Genomic DNA, 25032 nt, shown 5'->3' on the forward strand with positions numbered 1-25032 from the left:
AGCCCTAATTAATTATAAAAAGAACAAAGGATTTCTAAACCATGTGTGTGAAGCTTGAAGCAATGGATGCCTGCAGGGGGGGAAATGCTGAATGAGGAAAGCAATCCCTGAGGATTATTTACGAATGGGGAGGAGAAACAGAATGCAGCTTACATCCAGAATATAAAAACACAAACCTATTAAACGTTGGCCAGAATGTTTAGGTCTATCCTAACACTCCTAAAGGAGAGGCTGGAAGTGACTGACTGGCACACATGTTTTATTTGGCCAGCACAATATTTTAGACAATTCTGAATTATTTGCCAGGCTAAAAAATCAGATTTCTTTTTTCTTTTAATGCTGACTTTTCATGGGAAATTGGAAATTGGAAGAATTAGAAAAGCCAGCCACACAACCGCACTGCTGGATCTGCACTGGAGCTGCTCGTGATTAGCCAGGTGTGTGCTTCCAGGGGTCTTTCCAGGGCCCCATCCACTTCCTTCATCAAACCAGTGGCCAGATCCCTGCAGGCGTTTACATTGGCCACCCCGGCTTCAAGGAACAAGGCAGAAATTTGACCCCCGCTGTGCCTCATTCTATTTCTAATAAAAATTCCTACTGCTGCCGGGCTGGGTGGCTCGGTGGCTCAGCCTGTAATCCCGCGCCTTTGGGAGGCTGAGGTGAGTGGATTGCCTGAGCCCATGGGTTCGAGAGCCGCCTGGGCAGCGAGACCTCATCTCTACAATAAATCAAAAAATCAGCCGGGCGTGGTAGGGCATGCCTGTAATTCCGGCTACTTGGAAGGCTGAGGCGGAAGGATTGCTGGAGCCCAGCAGGTCGAGGCTGCAGTGGCCGGGAGTAGCTCAAAAAAAAAAAAAATTCCTACTGCAAAGATCCTTTCCAACCTCAGAGGTGTTAAAAAAAAAAATTGAAAATATCAGCAAATTACCTAAAATCCATTGTAGTGTTCTCATCCTTAGCTGTCCTTTGGAATCACCTGGGAAGTTGTAAAAACAATGATGCCTAGGTTCCATCCCCAGAGATTCTGATTTCTTGATCTGGATAGCAGGCTGAGCATCAGGTTTACAGAAAGCTTCCCAGGTGATCCTACTCGACAGCCAAAGCTGAGGACTCTGTCCTTCAGAGGATGCACGCTGTGAAGCATGAAGGGTTAAATTTATCGCAATATCAACCTTCAAGCACAAAGTCCTTGCCTCTCACCTCCACAATAATCCCATCACCTCTTATTTTGGGAAAAAGGCTTTCCTTCCAAAAGCCTACCTAATTCTATTTACAAACTGAAAAATAAGGTCAAAGTGTGTTTTGGCATCTACCACTGACTTTTCCTTCAGCATAATGGAAGAATGAAACACAAAGGAAATAAAAAGAAATTATCCTCAGAAATAAAACTCAGCACAAATAGCTCAAATTCAATAAGAAGAGGCTCACAGTGACAGCTTTGTATGAAAAAGTACACGATTGCTTTGAAATTCATCAATGGATTAAGTAGAAAATTTTTCAAATATTTCTTTTAAAAATTCCCCAAGACTTTCCAGTAATGGCCCAATTTTTATCCCAAGAAGATGAATTTCAAATTATTAGTTCTCTTCAAGCTTTCCTGGGTAAGCGTGCATTTATATTTTGGCTTCTGGTCATGAGAAGTACAAACTACCGTCATCTGATTTTCAAACAGTAATACCAGGTGAAAAGTACATTTTCAAGATGTTTCAAACAGTAATCATGGATTCAAATTAATGGATTTCCACTACGCACCAGGCAGCATGCCAAGCACTTCATATACGTGATCACCAATCAGTCCAACAACCTCACAAAGCTCATTCTACCCCCTTGTTTTATGCATTCCAGAAAATGAGCTTCAGAGGGATTTAAAACGATGTCCGTGATTGTTGTGCGAGTAGGTGGCAGCACTTGAATTCAAACCCAGGCCTGTCTGACTCCCAAATCTGTGCTCCTCGGGCTAAATTACCTTGTTCAATCATCACAACCCATAGGCCGAAAAAATCTGTGCCGGATCATCCCCATTTGCCCAGCACAAAACAGAGAGGTGGGTGATTTGCTCCGCATCACAGAACAAGTGGGAGGGGGCCGAGGTGAGACCTGCCTCCCACTCCTCACCCCAGGTTCTTCCAGAGCACCAAGTCACAGCTCACATGCAGCACTGCATGAGCAATACTCATGGCAGTTATGGATGACTTACGGCTAGAAATCCCACCTCTGATTCCTAAGTCTAAGATATTGCTAGAAACATAGCTTAGCTTCAACACAGGTCAGGTCTATGCCTGTTTGCGCCAGTCCACCTATGAAACAGGTAGCGGTTTCAACTCTTTTTTGATATTGTTGTTCCAGAATCCTCTCATGAATCCCATGAACAATGATGCCGATAACAGGAGAGCACAAGCAGCCTCTCCAGGCCTTTATCCTGCCTTTGGCTGCCCCGACACCATCACCAGACAATCAGCAGGACATTCTGAGGAAGGGCAGACATCATCTTTTATAGGTTGTTTCCTTTATTTGTAAAATCGTAAAGAGACTGTGTCATAAAAATCTGGCAAGAGGGTTCCTCTCCATGAGTCCCACCATCTGAAGCAGGCTCTCAGGGGAGGGTATCATTTTATGTCCTGGCAAGAAGGTCTCCTCTTCTTTAAGCTGCCGACACGGTATCCTTTAAATCTGTATTCCAGAAACTGTGTCTATGACATGTTGTGGCCAAGAAGTGATTCTCAAAAAAAGCACCATGGATACAGCTCCTCTGCAAGAGAAAGCAAACGGACTTCATGATCTCATAAACATGTCTCACCAATCAATACTTATTAGCCTTCTTCTCTGAAGCAACTCATGGGCGTCACTTGAATTCTATCACTATGGGTAATTCTTAAAGAAATTGCATTTCTACCTCCTAATGATCTTCGAACAAAGCAAGCACCTTATTTATTAAGTTCAACTATCCAGAGGAGCGGGTTCAGAAAGGAGCTAAGATATAGCAAAAATTGAGGTCTTAATCATTCCGATGTGATAGAACTCTGCTATGTTATCAAATCTCACCAAGCCTGATTCCCCAACTGCCAGCGGCAAAAACAAACAGATGTCAGGGTTATTTGTTTTATTCAAAAATGACAGAAAATCAAAAATCTACCAAATGGATGTGTCAACAGCAATGCCACAAGCATATTGGTTAGTGAGATTTATGCGTCTCCATTTTGGCTCATGAAAAAAATCACCATCTGAGCTTTCTTTTTTCTTTTTCTTTTTATTTGAGACAGGGTCTTGCTCTGTCGCCCAGGCTGGAATGCACTGGCATGATCACAGCTCACCACAGCCTCAACCTCCTGGACTCAGACAATCCTTATACCTCAGCCTACTGAGGAGCTGGGACCACAGGCATGCGCCACCATAATTAGATAGTTTTTTTGTTTTTTTTTTTCTGTAGAGATGAGGTCTCACTATGTTGCCTTAGACTGGTCTCAAACTCCTGGGCTCAAGCAATCTACCCATCTCAGCCCCCCCAGAGTGCTGGGTTTACAGGTATGAGCCATAGCACCTGGCCTAAGCTTTCTAATTTTCAAACATCCACTTGGACATACAGGTTAGAGAGGTCTCTGGAGTGTTTTTAATGCTAGGTGCAATATACAAGGTAGATACATTCTATGTGGATTTAAATTATGCAAATTTGAAATGTAGTATGATATAAAATTTTATTAAATAATGCTCCTTATGCACATTTTTGCAAATCACACAAACTGTGTTTTAAAAATTAAGAAATGCAAAATTCCAAAGCCAACACATTGAGTAAATTATAATCAGCACCTATACTATTGCCACTTTATGAGGAGGGACCCAAAAAAACCCAGAATTGTTTTTTGGAGGGTAGACCCCTTGTAGTACAGGCTTCCCCCACTTAACTAAGTGTCCTAGGAACCCATCAGCATCAGTGTACCAGCTAGCATTGCTGTGACAGGCTGCATTTAGCTTTAGTGATATATATATGATTCTTTCAAGGCATTTGCCCATGTCATGATGGGTGATTTACGAGCACACCTGGCCATACTGCACTGAGTGTTCAGCAGTTTTTGACCAAAAACAGTGTGATTCTCATGCCCCATCCTCCCTATTCACCTAATCTTGCCCTGAGCAACTTTTTTGGTTTCCCTAGATGAGAAAAGTTCTCAAAGGGAAATGTTTTGTTGATGTAGAAGAGGTAAAACAAAAAAAAAAAAACAACAGAAGCACTAAAAGACATCAAAATTGACAAGCTCAAAACTGTTCTGAGGCAGCAGAAAAGCATCTCAACAGGTATATTGCATCAAACAGAGAGTACTTTGAAGGTGACAGAAGTTTAAACATGTAAGAATAAATACACAATTTTTTATAAATAAATTCTGAGTTGTTTGCCCTCGCCCCTCGTCCACGCCCCCGTATGTACTAAGCAAAATGCTCGTATTTCCGCTCCATTGTGTGTGTGCGTGCCCTGAAACTTTATGAGCAATTTTAGTGCCCACTGTTGCTGGTATTTTAACTTCATGTTATTATCATTTTAATACCTTTTTATGCCTTAATATAACATCATCCAAGTCTTTCCACAGTGCCGATGCTAGAGCTAATACAGAAAAAATAAACTGTCAAGCTATGAACTTTGGAGTGGAGGTAAGGTCTGATCAAATGTTGTATCTAAAAAGGCCAAACTATCACCACAACACTCCTTGATATTAATTTAGGACACTAAGGAGGCAACAAATGTTTTCTCTGAGGACCAGACAGTAAATATTTTAGGCTTTGAAGCTATAAGGTCTCTGTTACAACTATTCAATTCTGCAGTTGTAGCTTTAAACATAACTAGGAACATAGCTGCAGTCCAATAAAACTTTATTTATAAAAGCAGATATCAGGCTGAATTTGGTTTACGGGCTATAGTTTTCTTACCTCTATAGCTACAGAGTTAATTCCTTCCCTTCCTTTAAGGCAGCATTTTGCTACTCATAAAAACAGTAGTGCCTACAATCATGTCCCCCTCCCCTATTTTCCATACAGCTATTTTTGAGAAAATAAAAAGTTCCATAGGGGAGACACCTCTTATCAACAACGCCTGAATGAAGCATATGTGTATACCTAACGAAGCATATTTGTATACCTAACCCTTAACTGTACCCCACAATATCATAATAAAAAATATTGATTATAAAAAAAAAAGTTCCATTTAAACAAGCACATTTCAAGTTTAAAAACCTTGTCGAAATAGTCAAGAAAATGGGGGACAGGAGGAACAAGTTGGCCACATGACTACAACATCAAATTGTAGATTTATGTGGTAAGATATATTTCCTACTATACATTTATTCCTCTTGTGGCAGAGAGGGACTAGAAGCAGTTAAAATAATTCCTTTTTTTTTGAGTAGGAGTCTCACTTTTTCACCCAGGCTAGAGGGCAGTGGCATGCTCCCAGCCACCACAGCCTCAATCTGCTGGGTTCAGGTGATCATTCTGCCTCAATCTTCCAAGTAGCTGGAACTACAGGCACATACCACCATGCCCAGCTAATTTTTTGATCTATTGTAGAAATGAGGTCTCGCCAAGTTGCCCAGGCTGATCTCAAACCCACAGACGTAGGCAATTCTCTCACCTCGGCCTCCCAAAGTGCTGGGATTGTAGGCATGAGCCACCGCACCCAGCCAAAGTATTCCTTTTTAAAAATCAACCTGCAAGTTCCAAACCTGCTAGACATGGGAAGTTATTGGTTTATAACTCCTATCTGTCCCTGGAAACAATCTGTTCTTTGAAAATCTGGTTTTGCTAAATACAGTTTTGCAAATTCCAAAGAAAAATGTATAGCCATACAACCCGACCCCCTCACTTATCTAAACTAACATATAAAACCCTTTTCCTCTGTCTCCGGGTTGCTCAACCTTGGAGCATTAGCCCACTGAGTCACGATGGCGCTAATAAAACGTTGCTTCCTAAGATAACCTCGGTGTCACACAGTCTTTCTGTTTTCCCACAACACTCTGAGAAAACCGGTCATGACTTTTGAGAGTTTGAATTATGTAACTCCTTCAGGAATTCCACTGCATTGAATGCCTTAAATGCAACCACCTTGTACTAAACTCCTAGTAGTATTCAGACTTCAATGGCTTCACTTAAGAGAGAAGAATAAGTTGCTTTTCACAAACTATACAGAGCCCTGAGTTCATGGCTTAGTCCTCAACCACAGTATGAAAACAACAACAAAACATACACACAAAAACATGGGTAACTGGAGACAACAGGTAATGCTGGAAACTTGTTTAGTTTTCTCATCTCCACCAGCAACACTTGAAATCCAGCCTGATGTAAAACAGAAGTTGATGTGAGTCTCACCTCCTCTCTTTTTTGCTGTATTATTCCAGTGTGGAGCCTGTTACCATTCAAGCAACAACAACAACAAAAAAGGCAAACAAGAAGGGGTTGAGATACTCAAATCGGGGAAAAGCCAAACAAAGATAATCATTCCTCCTATTAATCTAAAGTTGACTAAATACATGACAAGGATTTCAAGACCCTAGCTGCCAGCTTTCTCATTCAAGCTTTCTCTGCCCAAAGACATGAACTCGTTTGAAGCTGCCATTCTCCGAGTGTGGTCCCAGGACCAATATCATCACTACTTGGAAATGAGCTAGAAACACAAATGCTCAGTCCTGTCCCAAACCTACTGAATCAAAACTCTAGGATAGGACCCACCAATCCATGTTAACAAACCATCCAATGATTCTGAGCTCACTGAAGTTTCAAAATCACTAACTTGAAGTTTGAAGACCAACAGGTATATATACCTTTCCCATGGAAGTGAAGGCCCCTCATTTCCTCATTTAATCTGAAATTGACTCTAGATCCCACCCACCAGGGTCAGAGGGGCTCTATGCCCAAGTGTGCAAGCACAAGAGGTGCTTAGTGCGCCCCACCAACATGCTGGCCTAGAAAAACAGGGAGACGTGGCCAAGTTCTTCTCCATAATTTTTTAAGGAACAGGATGATTATAGTAAGCCTATATCTTTAGATTCAATTCCAACATTTTATGAGCACCTGCTGTGTGCATGGCTGTGCTAAATGAAATTATCTTAGCCGGGCTCAGTGGCTCAGTCTGTCATCCCAGCACTTTGGGAGGCTGAGGCAAGTGGATTGCCTGAGCCCATGGGTTTGAGATCAGCCCAGGCAACTTGATGAGACCTCATCTCCACAACAAATAATAATTTTAAAAAATTAGCTGGACATGGTAGCATGCTCCTGTAATTCCAGCTACTTGGAAGGCTGAGACAGAAGGATTGCTGGAACCCACTAGGTTGACACTGGGGTGGCCGTGAGTGTGCCACTGCACTCCAACCTGGGTGACAGAGTGAGATTCCAACTCAAAAAAAAAGAAAGAAAGAAATTATCATGTTATCTTGTTCGGCCTTTCCAGCAATAATGAAATCTATTAACATGTGTTAAGTATACAGTATATATTAATCAGAATGGAATCCAACTTGCAAACAGAGACACTTTGCAATTCTCCAGGTGATGATTATTCACAGGCCTGGCCAGCACTTCCAAAGTAGTGTATACAAATGGTTCTTTTGCTTCTTCTTGGGTTAACTGCTCTCAAACCTTACTGTACCTCACAACTAGACTATCAGACTGCTTACATAAAATCACATGTACTGAACTTTAAAGTCAACATAAAAAATTTTAAGTAATTCGCAATGTTTTATTCAAAGGTTTTATCTTTTCTCAGATGTTAAAAACCTAAATCTTATAAATTCTATCAGATGTAAATCCGTCATACACATTTATTTTGGGCTTTGATTTGCTCTTAAATAACCTTGACCTGCCCTTTCCACTGTAAAGACCATTCTCATTAATGCAGAGAACAGAAATTTGGGGGGCTGGGGAGAAACTGAGTAGTTATGCAATCCTCTGCTGTTAACCCAACACCATTTGCCCTAAACTAGAGGTGGCACATGCATCACAAGCTCAGTCTTGCTTCCATCCGGCACTCATGGAAGACATTGCTAATCAATCAAGGCACTATTACCCAGAGCCTAAGAATTACTCTCAAGCCCGAAAATCCTTCTCAATAACATCTCAGGCAGCCATCCCAACCACTGGAGGTAAATGACTAATAAACTGTCTTTGTTTAACTGGCCAATCAACATGCTCCTTTCTGGTTTTCTTCCCTGCTTCAATTATGGCTTCAAATCCTTCCTTTGACTGTTCTCAGAACAATATCCAGCCTCAGTCAAGCTGAGCTGCGGTCTACAAATCCATGCCACCTTGAGTTCCAAGCATGATAGCTCGTGCTGCACAGTTTTAACAATTGGAATGCAGTTGCAACCCAGCATGAAACACAAAACTGTTCTGAAAATCAAAGAACTAAAGAAATGAAGGTATTGAAGAGATAAAACACCTGTGAAATGGTATTCTGTGTGTATAACTGGGAAACGTATAGTGTGGATAGCTCAGGGAGGCAGATGCAGAATGCCAGGCTTATAAGCATGAAAACACGACTTGAGTAAACAATTCTGACTTTGCTCCTGGTACTTACTGATGATTCTTCATTCAGCTAAGGGGGCACCACACTGTTCCTTTAGCAGCATCTCCATGATTCTAATTCCCTGAAGAGAGAAGAAAAAAAAAAAATCAAATGCCCTATTTCATAGACAAGCACTTTTACTCGTATCACAACCTTTTCCCTTCAAAAGATCCAGGTCTTGGCCATTTAGTCATTTCAAAAAAGCGGGCTTATAGCCATATGTTATATTTGTATAATGTTTTACTTAGCAATTCCACATACATTATCTCCACATGTGCTCAGAACTACTCAGGAAGGTAGACAGAACAGAGTTGAGGGTCTCTATTTTAAACATCAGAAAAAGCCCAAGAGAAATTAAGTAATTTCTTGAAAGTGGCCCAGCTACTGAGAGGTTTTGTCAGAGCCTGAATGATAATGCAATAGTTGATATTCACCAGAAAAACGCATTTGACTCACTGCTGGGGCTTTACGGGCATTACCTGGGGTGGTGGGTGCCAGAGGACACCATGGAGATCCCCTCCAGGACTAAAGCACTCCTTCCCCTACCACCAGCACTGTAGGCCGCGGCTGCCACACAGCCACCCTCAGCCAAAGAAAGCTGCCTGATCTGAGGTCATGCCCCTCTCCAGGGGCAGCCCACATCAGATAACTGGCAGTTAGAGGGGCATAAAGACCCAGCCCCCTTCCCTCAATTCAGGCCAACACTGAAGGGCATCCTGCCTCCAAGTTCCCCATGGGATTGGCTGAGACCTGTTGCAAATGCTTCACAGTTCAATGTTACCTTCTACTCATCCTTCTCACCTCACCCTCTGACCAGAGTTGTGCCTGAGAGCTCTCTCCAATACCCTCCGCATGCAAATCTCCATCTCGGAGACTGTGTCCCAAGAAATGACCAAGGATACCTTGTGTAATTACACACAAAACCCCTAAATGAGTACTGCATCTTACTGATCATGAAACAGAAACTCCAAGAGGTTTAAGTAATTTGCCCCAAGTTATATACCTGTTAAGTAATAAAGCCAGGGAAAGAGCACAGACACTACCTTTTGTTTTTGAGGTACCCATTAACTTTCTTGCAACACTCATTCCACTATGGTCCATACCAACCTATCTATCCACCACCTTGCCCAGGAAAATTCTACCCTAGAATAAAGAAGAAAGCAGGAATTCCTTTTCTCCTTCAAGGGCAAGTTCTGCAGACCAGGGGATAAACCTTTAGATGAGAAGACAGGGTTATGATATAACTATAGACTAGGGTCTCAAGGCCATCAAAGCTGAGCCCAGGGGAAAGAGACTGGCTATTCTCAGAGCCTGGAAAGTGAACTGGTGAGAGAGTAATAGTGATATGGGGAACCTAAAATACAGGCCCCTCCAGGAAGATTCTGATTTAATAGGACTCGAGCAGGCCCCAGAGCTCTCTACATCCAACAAGTACTCATATGATCTTCTTATGACCAGGCAGGGCTGGCAAGCACTGAGAAGCCTACAGGAGAAAGGCTGGACTTCCTAACTGGGGTCTGAGCCAAGGGGTAAGGATGGAGGGTCATCAAATGTATCACTAGAGAACACAATAAAATATCTCTAACACCAATGTAGACTGAACGGCAGTTAATGTGCCCTTAAGGATCCAGAAGCTGCTTCAGATTCTGCCTGGCCATCACCACACACACTGCCACTGTCTTAGAAGGAATAAGTATTAAAGGGTCTTAAGAGAATGCTGAGTAGCACGAGGTGTTGGCTAAACTGTCGTAGCTAACCACGGGGCTGGGAGCACCATTAGCTGAGCCTAGAGACCCGGATTCTAGTCCAAGTGTTGCCAGTCATGCTGCTGGGCACGTCAGGCCGATCACTCTTGGCAAGGAGTAACTCAGACTACAGAGGTCAGAAGACAGCCAGGCAGCCTGGGCTGGTGTTTCCTGTAACTGCCGCACACCACCATGACGATGGGAATCCATAAAAGCAAACAGACTTCCAAGCCCTACCAACAGATTCATCAGAAACTTTGAGGCTGAGGCCTGAAATCTTCATGTTATACCATACCTCATGTGATTCTGAGCACAATGAGTTGATGTACTAGAATCTGTAAATCACAGCTTCATGCTACCGCTGAGATCCTTTCCAACTCTAACAGTGTGGGAATTGATGAAATAGGATCTCCTCCATCATTTCTGAAGATACAGTATGTACCATACATTTAGAGCTGCTTGACTTTAAAGAACTGAGGAGAGAAGGGCTGGGACAAGCAATGAAACAATGAGTGGGAAGAAACGTCACTGAATTCATAACAGAAGACCTAGCTGGTGCTCATTTTTGTTCTTCGCTCAGCCTCAGATCCAGTTAACAAATATTTGCTAAGCACCTTCTGTGTACACTAGAGATTAAATGGTAAGTGAACAAGACAAAGGCCCTGTCTTCACAGAGCTTACAGTCTAATGGGTTTCACCACATTTCATTCCCCTGTTTCACTGTTTTGCTCCAACGAACCCATGGACGATAACTAAATGTCCTCCTTCTGTTTTCAGGAAAAATAAAATCTGTCAGATTAATACCCTTCCAAGTTTCTTTTGCAGAGTAGGTGCATAAATCTAGACAGTATGCGTTTAAAACAAGAACAAGGAAGTGAGAACCTGTGAACTCTTCCATCCCTCTACATTAGGAGCGCCACCACTTATTGAGCTGAACACTAATTGACATAAGTGAAGACTCTGAGTTTGCCTTGGGAATTGACAGACGTTATTTATTGAATCAGTTATGTTCACAAGGCGACAGTTGATTTTTCTTTCCCTGTTTTCCCCTTTCTCGTACCACTTTAGTCTTTTTAACCCAAATAGTTAGAAGGTGGAGTGTGGGGAAGCAGGGAGAGAGAGGCCTATAGAAGTGAATAAAAAAGAAAAAAAAAGCTAATAGAAAGGCTGAGCCATTATTTAGTACCTCTCTTTAGTAAGGAAGGGCCAAATTAACGCCCAATCAATAGAGTCCTTTCAAATAAAGTCCCAACACTTAAATCGCAAGCCCCAGGAGATCAGGCTTAAAGGGACTAAATTTACAACACTTATCGCACATGTCTCCTGAAATGCAGAACAAACATTAAGTGGATCTACCTTTATAGATATGGCTTAAAAGCTTTTGGACTGACAAACCATAAACAAGTTTGATTTTATTATTTTTTTCTCCTCTGAGGTTTTTTGGTCGATTACAAGGCCCTCTTTCTCTATTTGCCAAAGTGCAGATAAGTGTATCTCACAGGCTCATCCCCTAGTACCAGAGGAGTCCCAGAGTCTTTCAGATTCAAAACATTTCACAAGTCCCCCACTCTATGAGTCAATGAGAAATCACTTATTATTACTGAAAACATAAAACTTGCCTTAAGAGGAGCAGGAATAAGTTGAAACTAAAGGTGGCTAAATCCAGACATTATATTTATTTTGATACCAAACCAATGCTTCCTTGAGAAGTTCTGATTTATCTAGGAGGCTCTGAAGAGAGCAATATATTAGACCTCACAAAAATTAAAACGTTCTAAAGCAGTTCTCAAAAGGCACATCCATGGAGAGCTCTTAACAAAAGAGAACTGCTCACTTAATTATCACAGTGATAAAAGATTGGTACTAAAGGCCCCACCAGAAATAATGCTCTCTTGTGGGTCATGGTTTTGAAGCAAACACCATAAATAGTATCAGCACCCACTGTGTGTAAGAGACCGCAGGAAGTCATAGGGTCTAGGGACACAGGTAAGACATGAAGCCTTTTAAGGGGTAATTTGCCTCTTCAGAGGAAATAGAGGAATGAAAAAATAACTGAAAGGCAAGATGACCTCTGAGAAGTGTTATAACTTTCTTTAAAAAAGTCATGCACTACTTGATGACATTTCAGTCAACGGCAGATGCATGTATGACGGTATTCCCATAAGATCATAATGAAGCTGAAAAACCCCTATCGCCTAGTGACCTCGTAGCCATGGTGATGTCATAGCACTATGAATTCCTTATGGGTATGTGGTGTGATGATGTCAACAAACCTATTGCACTGCCACTCTACAAAAGCGTGGCACATACAATTATGTACAGTGCATAACGCTTGGTTTATTTACTATACTATACATTTTAATAGTTTTTTTGAGTGTACTCGTCTACTTATGAAACAGTCCTAGCTACTTTGGGAAGCCGAGGTGGGCAAATTGCTTGAGCCCAGGAGTTAGCGACCAGCCTGGGCTATAAAAAAATCAAAACTTTAGCCGGGCGTAGTGGTACGTGCCTGTAGTCCCAGCTATTCAGGAGACTAAGGCAGGAGAATCATCTGAGCCCCAGATGTCCAACCTGAGCAATAGAGTGAGAACTCAAACAATGAACACTTAACTGTAAAATAGCCCCAGGCAAGTCCTTCAGGAGGTGTCCAGAAGAAGGCATTGTTTTCCCAGGAGATGACAGTTCTATGCATGTTATTGTCCTTGAAGACTTTCCAGCAGGATAAGATGTAGAGAAAGAAGACAGTGATATTGATGATACCGATCCCAGGTAGGCCTAGGCTAATGTGTGTGCTGTAAAGCTTAAAAAAAGAATGACAGTTTTTAAAAACAGAAAAATGCTTACAGAATAAGGATATAAAGAAAGAAAATATTTTTGTACAGCTATAAAGTGTTTGTGTTTTAAGCTATTGTTACAAAATAGGCAAGAAGTTTAAAAAATCGAAAGTTCATAAAATAAAAGTGCTATAGTAAACTAAGGCTAATTTATTATTTTTTAAATGTTTTATTAATTTGGCCTCAGTGTACAGTGTTTATTGTCTATAGTTTGTACAGTGATGTCCTCTGCTTTCACATTCACTCACTGCACACTCACCCACTCAGAGCAACTTCCGGTTCTGCAAAACCCTTTTGTGGTAAGTGCCCTCGATAGGTGCACCCCTTTTAGATCTCTTATACTATATTTTTACTGTACCTTTTCTATGTTTAGATATGCTTAGACTCACAAATAACATATTACAGTTGCCTACAGTATTCAGTACAGTCTCATGTCATACAGGTTTGTAGCCTGGGAGCAAAAGGTTGTACCATGTAGCCTCAGGGTGCAGTAGGCTGTCCCATCTAGGTTTATGTAAGTACACTCTATGATGCTCACACAATGATGAAATTGCCTAATTACACACTTCTTAGATCATGTGCTCATCATTAGCTGACATCATTAAGCAACTGCAGAATGGGAAACAGAAAGCAGAGGCTAATGAGGAAGGAAAGACTTGCAGAAGCTGCTGGAAGAGGAGGGATTGGAGTCAGACCCAAAGTCTGGTCATGAGTTTGATCGACAGTGATGATGAGAAAGACAAGGCAGAGGGACACTTAAGAAAGGGCAGGGGGGTGGGCACTGCATGGAAGGGAGGATGGAAAGGAGAAATGCAGGAATGGCAGAAGAGAGAACAGGATTTGCATCCAGTTTTGTCATCAAGGGGTAAGAGAAAACTGCACAAAACTTCACCAGGAAGAGATCCTTTACCACAATAAAGCACCTTTTAATCTGATGCTGTCCAGTCCTCTTAGATTTAGGACTACTTCATCTATAAAACTAAGATAACGCCTAATGATAATAAAATACAGTGGTTAAAACGTGTTGGCACATACCATGTGCCAAGCACTGTGCTGCTTTGTTGCATTTACTTACACGCATTTTACCCTCCCATCTGCCTCAGAGGATTATCTTTATTTCTATTTTTTATGAGACCAAGGTTCAAAGAAATAAAACATTCTGTCCAAAATCGCACAGTAACTGAGAAGCACAGCCTCAGTGCGTCTGAACGCAGCCACGCTCCAGAGTCTAGCATCCTGCATCTTACAACACTATAGAGCTGGTAAGTTAAAATGAGAATGCAAACGTGAGAGCTCCGATTATAATGTTGGGTCCTATAACAGAAATTTTGTGTTGCTATAACAGAATATCACAAACTGGGTAATTTATAAGCCAAAAAAGTGTATTTGGTTTATGGCTCTAGAGGATGAGAAATCCAAGACTGAAGAGCCGCATCTGATGAAGGCCTTCTTGCGACAACATCACATGGCAAGAAAACACCAAAAGAGAGCAAGGGATTGGACTTACAATCCCAGGCCCTTTTATAACGGGTGTTCATCCACTCATGGGGGTGGAGCCCTCATGACCTAAACATCTCCCATTAGGCCCACTTCCCAACACTGTTGCATTGGGGATTAAGTTTCCAACACATGCTTTTGAGGAACACATTCAAACCATACCAGGTTCATAGCAAGAGCTTTTATTTCCTTCCGTATTAACTATGTTCAAAAACCTAATAAATAAATCAGATATTTTAGTCCTGCTCTCCTCCAAAGTGGCATGAATCTTAACAAATGAATCAATATCTAATCACATCTACAAATTATTCTAAACACAGTGCTTTTCAAGTAAGAACAGCCTAATAGAATGTATGGCTTCAATATAATTTTCCCATAGTAGCTAATAAACTCTTGAGTAAGATTCATTTTTATTTTTACAAGTAACCCAAAATCTTTAAGTGTAACTGCAGAACATTAAGCTGATACAATAATTCCGATGTCTTTGTTTCACATTATAAAACTTTCTCTCTCCTTAAGGAGACGATTTAATTCTCACAATTTGTAATGGAAAAGAATCTGTCCCAAAATAATAAAATCTAAAAATTGGAAAGAACCTTATATTATCTATAAAAGACCAGACAGAAAATTCTCAGTAAAGAATTTAAAGTGGCCCATCTGATTTAAAGAGATTCCCTGTGGCCAAATATTGGAATAAAGGATCAATTACAAAATCACTTCCATACTATCAATTTTCAAATAAAGCCTGACCTGACATGAACATTTAAGTCATTGAGGTTTTTCTATTTTATCAAGTTACTTCCCCTACCCTCTAATGTGACTCAACTGGTCTATTTCATTTTGAATTTTTTAAAATGTGACCTGTATATACTTTTATTCTCCTGACTTAAACTTCATGCAAATCATGGCTTGCTCTTTCCACTAGTCAAAGTCAGCCTCTCCCTCAGGGCCACGCCCCTCCATGACATTCCAACCGCTGATCATCTGTCACTTGCTTGGAAACCTCTAGTCATGGGATTCTTACTACTCCTTATCCATCTGTGTTTAATTAAAAGATAACTCTCCTCTAGATTTGGTCCCTGACACCAGGGCATCCCAGTACAGCTCCAGGTCTCTTAACTGTGCCACACTGGAAAGTAACAAATTTCCTATCATTCCCCTTTATCAGTTGTTTTTTCACTATTCATCAGATGTAAGCTCAGTCATAATGTCCCCTTGTTTCTTCCCTATTCTAAGAGATAAAATGGATGCAGCATGCTTAGACATTTTATCAACAAATTGTCTCTCACAGAATAAATCCAACCAATGCTCAGATAATAAATAAATTCAATAGATGCCCAGATAATTTTCTTTTTATATTTTATTTAGACCTTTCTTCTCTCTCAGATTCACACATATCTGCAACTCAACCATCTTCTTTATAAGCAGGGCCAGTCTAGTGTGTCTTCAAATCAGGTGTTTCCTTTGAACAAAATAAAATTTTCCGTAGTTATATTTCAGTCAAAAACCTATCTGACCAAACCTCAATGATGTTGAAGCTAATGATAATTTATTATGAGCTTACTACATGGCTGAGCTTCACCAGCATGATCTGTTTCCATTTCCTCAACAGTCCTATGAGGTAAGACACTTCTATTCTGGATAAGGGGATAGCATCAGGTGAATAACTCAGTCACGTAGCTAGCACGTGGCAGGCCTAGGATTTAACCCTGGTTTCTCCACCTCTTTCCACAAATGAGTTCTTACCTCTGAATTTCTTTCTGTGCCTATAAAATGGGTGGAGGGAGGAGAATAAGCACCTTCCTTGCAGGATTAGTCTCAGGGACTAAATGAGGTAACACATAAAGCTACTTGCACACAACTGACTTTTGTTAACCATCACCTCCTATTCTCCCTGAGACATAAAAAGCAGCCACCGGTTTCTTTGTGGACTATGTCCGACCCGGGGCGCCTCATAATGGCACTCCCGCAGCACCCGCCCCCTTCAACTGGGGACTGGTGACCTACAGGAAACAGCAGCAGGGGCTCACCTCAGGTCTGTTTGCATTTCACAAAGCATCTTTTCCTCACTCTCACACCCTTCAAAGAGTCACCACCACCTCTGTCTCACAACAGGGAGTCCAGCAGGGTAAGTAAGCCAGCTTTCCAGAGGCCACGGTGGCCATGGCAACAGAGTCCTAGAATCTAGGTCCAGAGAGAGAGGCCTGATTACCCAGCAGATAGAGGCCTCCACTAGGCCATGCAGAACACACAATGGGCCTCATCTCATTCACTCTCACACCCAATTTGCAAGTCAGACACTCAGCTAGGTTAAGCAACTTCACCAAAGGCACCCAGCTGGGAGTCGCATCATCCAGACTCACACCAGATTTGTATAACTCGGAACCCTCAGGACCTGACCTCCTTGAATAGGTGTGTTTATGGGCTCTCTTCTCAGACTGCCAAAAATGACATCACCTCAGCTATAGTCCTTCCTTCCTGCCATCTTTCATTTCCATCGACACGAATGGTTTAATCTTATTCATTTAGAAGAGGCAGGGTGAGATCGAGTCACATGTAGCTCTTGAAATTACCCTAAAAAAGAAAGCACCTCACCATATCTCCAAACGCTTTTCATTTTCTGCTGATAGTAAGTGAAGCTCCTCCCTCCTCATCTCACATCCCCCCACCTCCCAGCCCTCTGGAAAAGGAGGGGAGGAACATGTCCACAGGAAGCATTTCTGTATCAACACAACATCCACCGATCAGAACTTCTTGGTTGGCTGTCCAATGCTAACCCGGAGGGCCCTTCACTTCCCACTAAAATCCTTTTGTTACTAAACCTGGTCATCATTTCTTGGGTACCAAAACCCACAGTAGGTGACTGAGGTCCAAGGTTAGCCCTTGGGGCCAGAGTGCTGTAATGAACAGTAGCATTATAAGTATGGCGGCATGCCTTTACTCTCCATCCTCCGTGCTACCTGTGAAGTGGCAGAACAGTAAGGCCACAGCAAGTTTAAGTGACATTTTTTTTTAAAATCCACACATTGAGCATTATAAATTAAGAAGAGTAGTCAGAACAAAAGCTACATACAGAAAAGCTACTAAATGATTAAAAAAATAAAAGCTCTATACACAGATAATAACGTAAAGATAAACCATCTGCCATTTTTACAACTATTTGCAAAAGGGGAAAAAATGCCTAGTCATGCTTGTAAGTAGTCCCCCCTTATCCACAGTTTTGCTTTCTGTGGTTTCAATGCGGTCCAAAAAATTTTTTTTTAAATTTCAGAAATAGCCGGGCTCGGTGGCTCAGCCTGTCATCCCGCGCCTTGGGAACCTGAGGTGAGTGAATTGCCTGAGCCCACGGGTTCGAGACCCGCCTGGGCAACTTGGCGAGACCGCATCTCTACAATAAATCAAAAAATCAGCCGGGCGTGGTAGCACGCACCTGTAGTTCCAGCTACTCGGAAGGCTGAGGCGGAAGGATTGCCAGAGCCCAGCAGGTCGAGGCTGCGGTGGCCGGGAGCGGCCACTGCACTCCAGTCTGGGCGACAGAGTGAGACTCCAACTCAAAAAAAAAAAAAAATTAAAAAAAATGATAAAAAATAAATAAAAAATCCTTCTTAAAAAAAAAATTTCAGAAATAAACAATTCATGGCCACAGCCTTACTAGACTCTTGTGTGGCCATGTGCTCTTTGAGCTACGGCTGTCGCCATGTTTCCTTGCTTTGGCCCCCTTCCCTGCCTTGGGTAGGCGAATCTCCTCTTTCTGTCTGTCTCTCTCTCTCTAACTTAATTTCTAAATAAACTATATTTTCTAATCTAAAAAAAAATAAACAATTCATAATTTTTAAGTTGCATGCCATTCTGAGCAGCGGGATGAAATCTCCTGTCCCAGGACATGAATCATCCCTTTGTCCAGCAACTCCACCCCTCCCATGAGTCACTTGGTAGCCTGTAGGTATCAGATGTGCTGCTGTAGCATCAACCCCCATCATAGTGCTTGGGTTCAAGTAACCCTAACTTTACTTCATCATGGCCCCACAGTTCCAAAGTAGCTATCCTAGAAGTTTGAATATGCCAGAGAAAAGCCATAGAGTGCTTCCTGTAAGTGAAACGGTGAAAGTTCCCAACTTAGGAAGGAAAAAACACATACTGAGGTTTCTAAGCTACACAGGAAGAACAAATATTCTATCCATGAAGTTGTGAAGGAAAAAAATTTGTACATAGTAAATATAGGGTTTGGTACTATCCACAGTTGCAGGCACCCAGTGAGGGTCTTGGAATATATCCCTTGAAGATTAGAAGGGATGACTGTAGATACAAAATTCTTTAAAACTCCCAAACCCCATAATAACCTGGTAAGGGAAAGGAGAGACTGAAGAAATAGACATAATCACATGGTTGATGCTTTTCCAAAGTTTCTCCACTATTTCTTTTTCCTTTTCTTTTTTTTTTAAAGATGTGGATAAAATTCAGGATTAAGTATACAAGTGGGCATCGTACAGGTAAGGTTTGGGACTCCCTTTGGTCCCCACTTTGCCTAGTTTGAGATCAGGTACCCTTGCTCCACTATTTCAATGGCTAACTAAATGGGAAGTGTTAGTGGTTAATCCCTAGGAGCATATTCTTTGTACTGTTTTTTCCAGGTATCCCCACATGGGCTAATAACTCCCAAAAGGACAGTGTTCTGAATCTGCAGCTGTCTTTAAAATTACACAATCCAATAAAGTTTCCTCCCTCAATAAAAAATCAAAGGCTTATAAAAAAAATACCTTCACATATCCCTCCCTTGGTGGACTACAAGGGGGAGATTCTTTTTAAAAACCAAGTTATAAGCAACTTTGGCTCTTGGTTGGAGACTGATGCAAAGTCCTCAAGATAGAGGAAAATTCTGCTTCACACCTTGTTTGGAATCTGGCCAACAAATTCAGGTCCTCCAGGAAATAAATTGTTACACTGGCTAAAGTAAAGAGGTGAGCACCTGGAAAAATAAACAAGGGAAAATTTTCAGGGTCATAACACCAGGCAGCTTAGTCATCATGTGCTCAGATGAAGGGTCCAACTATCCGGGTTTTTTTTTTTTGAATTGGAGTCTCACTCTGTCGCCCAGGTTGGAGTGCAGTGGCCGCTCCCGGCCACCGCAGCCTCGACCTGCTGGGCTCCGGCGATCCTTCCACCTCAGCCTTCCGAGTAGCCGGAATTACAGGCGCATGCTACCACACCCAGCTGATTTTTTTGATTTATTGTAGAGATGAGGTCTCGCCTGCCCAGGCGTGTCTCGAACCCGCGGGCTCAGGCAATCCACTCACCTCAGCCTCCCAAAGGCGTGGGATTACAGGCTGAGCCACCGAGCCCGGCTGAATCTGGGTTCTAACCACCTGCGTGATCTTGGGTAAGTCAGCCCACCCTCTCTGTGCCTCCTCCTCCACAAGATGGTGATGACGGTACTTACCACAGAAAACCCCGAGCAAATCAGATGAGGTAATACATGCAACTTACTTGGATGATGTCTAGAAAAAGGAAGTGCTCAATAATCATTACCTGTTGCTGACACCCTTCCTATGACCCCCATGTCAGATAAGAAGTCCCTCTGCTTTTAAGATTATTGGTAAAGACAACAGAATGAAGAAGTCTGACCACTCCTAGAAAATAATTCATTTGTTCCTTAATTCAGTAAATATGCAATGAACATTGGCAATGGCTGTGTGCTAGAACATGGTCATGCTGACACCGAAGTCCATCCTTCAGGGAGAGACACAGAGCACACTCACAGGATCATGAAAATGGCTACACATGGTTAAGAGTACTTCAGGGACTTCCTTCTAAGGTAATCGTACAAAATATGAACGGTTCAGCATACAAAGATGTTTCACATGTGGTCATTTATAATAGTAAGAGTTGGAAGTGACCTCAATGCTAAATACTAAATAAGGGGTGAAATAAATTATATAACTACTTAATGAAACATGATGCAGTCATTAAAATGATGACTTTGAAGTTATATAGTTACTGTCAAAGGTATTTGTTATATTACTTGAAAAAGGCAAGAAGTAAAATTGCACTAATACTATAATTATGGCTGTTTAAAATTTGCATATAGAAGACCAGAAGGAAATATGCCAATGTGGGTTATAATGTAAAGATAACAATGATTTAAGAAATAGTTAATGTACACCAAGGTATTTTAAGCATTTCTTTTCACTATCTCCTTTATTCTCACGCTCTCAGGTAGACGGTATTATTGGCACTTCACCCAGAGTGAGGTTAGGTTCATCCAAACTCTAGGAGGGAGGGGCTGTGACTTAAATCCATGCTGTGCTGGTTCCAAGACAGGCTCATCATAACCACCCTATACAGGTTTATCATGCCATCATGGAAAAAATAAATGTTTGCTTTTAACTTCTGCGCATTCTGCTTCTTAAATAACATTAACAACAACTGATCACTTGTTATATGCGAAGTTCTGCCTAAGCACTTTATGTATGTAACTCATTTGCTCCTCACAAGTACTCTAAAGAGTAGATTCTAATATTACCCTCCTTTTACAGATGAGGAAAATGAGACACAGACAGTTAATGGCTCGTCCCAGGTCACACAGGTGATGAGGGCAGGAATTCTGCTGGTTATGCAGGGAGCTGAGGAAAAGCAACATAAATGGCTCTACTGGAAATATAATTAAAATATTTATGTGTAGACAGTAACCTCTCCAAAACATTTCAAAGTAAGTTTTTTAAAATTTTTGTTTAAGATCAAGAAGTCTTTTTAGGAGAAGTGCAGTAGTTTTCTTTTTTTTTTCAATTTGAAATATTTCAAACATATCAGGAAGTTCAGAGAATAGCAGAAAAATGAGTAGGTTTCAACAAATGTTAATGTCTTTAAAAATAACAAAAGCTACACCCCACTAAAGGCCACGAATTGAGAAAATTTTTAATTATAACCTTTAAATTCTACTTAAGCTGAGACTCAATATGAAAAGAGTGATTTAACTCTCAAAAAGTCATCATTTCCTTTACTAAAGAAATTTGGAGAGATAGTTTAGTTAGACTGTAGGGAAGAAAGCTAGCCAAAGAGTAAAGGGGTACAATCCTGACAACAAATGGAATCTTTTAAATAAAAGTTGGGAGTAACCAAAAAATATCAGCCCAGCAACCCTGAGTCACTAGACACAACTCTGCTTTCCCGGAACAACAGCAGACCCTGCAGCCTCCTTCCATCACCTTCTTGGGTCTCTGCTGCTGCCCACATCCCACCAAGGGTGGGCACAACCAAATGGGTCTTTCGGGAAGAAATAAAATTCAATCTTAGCATGGAAAGTCAGGATAAGAAATCACCGCAGACAAAGGGACAGAGAACCCTCAGGGGTACAGCTGGACACCTCAGAGAGCACCAGGAACTTTTCTTGAGCAGCTGCAGGGCTCAAGCACACAGCTGCATTTTAGCCAGTGGACGGGCCCTTAAGAAATGAAATTACCTTTCCAGTTCAAGTAGCTCTACCAGAATTCTGTATTAAGCCCTGGGCTGAGATGCCTGGACGACATTTTCCTGGTCTTTTTGGTCAAACTAAGAGCCTTTTGGTCAAACAAAGAACCTAGCTGAATCCAAGTCCAATCCTACAAGTAAATGACACCTTTGATCCACAAAAGATTTGTACCTCTGACCTCAAGACATTTGGTCCACACCAATAGGGCAGATGCCAGATGCAGCTCTTATTTATTTGTTTGTTTGTTTGTTTAGTGATTCAGTGTAGCCTGGCCAGAGCTGTTTCAGCTTTCAATTCTGCACCTGCCTTGGGTTTATCCGAGATGCATGAAGATTTATGGTGGCCACAAATTCCTATTTTCTCATTGTCTTTGTCTGAAATTTAGCACAATAGGGTGAGAGAACAGGCTCAGAACACTGATAGACTAGTTGGAAATTCCATCCAGAATAGTGGGGAGAAAACATCCCCCAAATCTACCAAGACACCTGGCTGTATGTGAGAGTGAAGGAACCCGAAGAAAGGAGGTATCACACGAAGTGCTCTAAAGACAAGGACAAGTTCTCTCTAGTTCCCCATGTGTCTATTCACAGGCAGTGCTAATGGAGACATGGCATGCATTCGTCTTGTCTTCTCTCCTACGCTCTTTAGGGAGAAAGAAGTCTATGCCTCATGTCAGGGAGTCAAAGTGAATGGCAGTTAAGAGGTCAGACCTCCTGGATATAAATTGCAGCTCTGTCACTCACTGATGGATGACCTTATGCAAGTAATTTCACCTTTGGGTGCCTCTATTTCCTTATCTGTAGAAAGGAAAAGTGAGACTAACCACAGTCTTTCAGAAGGTAACTGGGAAAACTACAAGTTCTTATAATGGTACAGTGCTTGGTTCATGGTAAGTACTCAATAAATTAAAGCTATTGTTATTACTATATCTGATCTTCCCCAAAACTTCCAGAACAGTCTGTGTTTACAGAAAGCATAAATTAAAAATAAGCCAACAAATATATTCTGAGCACCAATATCTCAAAGACCTACAAGTCTTTGTAATATGCCATCTATTTAACTCATGTGAATAGGATTATAAGATGAAATTGTAACAACCCTAAAACATGCCTGCCACCTCTTCTGCTATTATTTTATAAAAGAATATTTCTTACTTTTAAATAGTTTATTGCCACCTCAACCCTTGACCATTTACTTGTTAAATAAATGATCTCTGACACTCTTAGATCTTTAGTTAGCTGAAGTTACTGAATTGAAGACTTTTTGTCAGGCAAAAACATCTTGGTGGAAATTGGGGGTAAGAGAAGAGGATTTAAAAAGTCACTCAACTGCAGAACTGAAAATGATCTACCTTGCCAGGCTCAGTGGCTCAGCCTGTAATCCCAGCACTTTGGGAGGCCAAGGCAAGTGGATTGCCTGAGCCTGTGGGTTTGAGACCCACCCAGGCAACTTGGTGAGACCTTGTCTCTACAATAAATCAAAAAAGTTAGCCAGGCGTGGTAGCGCATGCCTGTAGTTCTGGCTACTTGGAAGGCTGAGGTGAAAGGATCACTGGAGCCCAGTAGGTCCACGCTGGAGTGGCCATGAATGTGCCACTGCACGCCAGCCTGGGCAACGGAGTGAGACTCCAACTTGAAAAAAAAAAAGCTACAGTGCACACTTGTCCAAATGACTTTGGTCTTGGCCTTGAGCACTTTCTAAGCATGCCTCATTAGGTGCTGTCCCCAGTGAGCAACACCCTGTCCCCCTTACTCTTCCCCATAGCTGCCTGGACACTCCAATTGCACACACCAAGAAAGGGGAGGACAATGCCGGGCTCGGTGGCTCAGCCTGTAATCTCACGCCTTTGGGAGGCTGAGGTGAGTGGATTGCCTGAGCCCGCGGGTTCGAGACCCACCTGGGCAGCGAGATCTCATTTCTACAATAAATCAAAAAATCAGCCGAGCATGGTAGTGCATGCCTGTAATTCTGGCTACTCGGAAGGCTGAGGTAGAAGGATAGCCGGAGCCCAGCAGATCGACGCTACAGTGGCAGGGAGCGGCCACTGCACTCCAGTCTGGGTGACCGAGTGAGACTCCAACTCAAAAAAAAAAAAAAGAAAATGGAGGACCATGTTAGGCTCGGTGGCTCAGCCTGTAATCCCGCGCTTTGGGAGGCCGAGGTGAGTGAATTGCCTGAGCCCACGGGCTCGAGATCCGCCTGGGCAACTTGGCGAGACCTCATCGCTACAATAAATCAAAAAATTAGCCGGGCGTGGTAAGCGCACACCTGTAGTTCCAGCTACTCGGAAGGCCGAGGCAGAAGGATCGCTGGAGCCCAGCAGGTCCAGGCTGCGGTGGCCAAGAGCGGCCACTGCACTCCAGTCTGAGAGACAGTGAGACTCCAACTCAAAAATAAATAAATAAATAAATAAATACAAAAGAAAATGACCTACCTAGTCCAATCTGGTTTTAGAGAAAGTGATAGAGCAGCTAGTCCAAGCAATTGGCCCTTAGAAAGTAGCCAGGACAGTGCCAGAACCAGGCTCCTCACCACACTGTGTGGAGATGACCTTTCTCCCATCACGTGCAAATAATTACACCAACACATCTGGAGCGCAGGAAACCATTTTCTGTCATTTCAAGTAAAAGTCTGACTTCTCAGAGTCCATTCATTTCATAGGAGGCAAAGGCCCAGAATTTCAGCTGGCTGATTTACGGAATTCCCAAAAGCTTACCACTGAGCAAAGTCTATTACAATCTGGATGAATTCAAATGAGCCATCAAGGGATTCTGGACACCTAGGTCTCACAGACAAGGTAAAGGCATTGATTTAAACTCGGTAGAAGGAACAAAAAACAGTATCACTCACTGAATATTGATTTTCACCACGCTGTTTTCCCTGCAAAAGCTATGTTTCATGAGACTAAAACTCCAGAGGTAACAGTAGAGGAACTGATGGGGAGGGGGATGTACA

At 42.0% G+C, this 25032-nt stretch overlaps 1 protein-coding gene across 3 annotated transcripts in view; it reads right to left on the minus strand.

Moving 5' to 3' along the window:
- Positions 1–25032, minus strand: part of PRELID2 (PRELI domain containing 2) — a 122302-nt gene that overhangs the window by 58911 nt on the left and 38359 nt on the right. Inside the window, exons 5-6 of one of the 3 annotated variants that reach the window (XM_021713217.1) lie at positions 8545–8618; positions 2490–2747 (exon numbers count right to left, since the gene is read on the minus strand). In XM_021713217.1, the coding sequence (XP_021568892.1) occupies positions 8559–8618 (60 nt within the window). In that variant the 3' untranslated portion in view covers positions 2490–2747; positions 8545–8558. Of the gene's footprint in view, positions 1–2489; positions 2748–8544; positions 8619–25032 lie in introns of those variants that run through there. The other 2 variants (XM_021713222.1, XM_021713225.1) reach the window with 2 other exon arrangements.

Source organism: Carlito syrichta, unplaced genomic scaffold, assembly GCF_000164805.1.
Source record: "Carlito syrichta isolate Samal-C Ts95f unplaced genomic scaffold, Tarsius_syrichta-2.0.1 Scaffold92595, whole genome shotgun sequence".
NCBI lineage: Eukaryota > Metazoa > Chordata > Mammalia > Primates > Tarsiidae > Carlito > Carlito syrichta.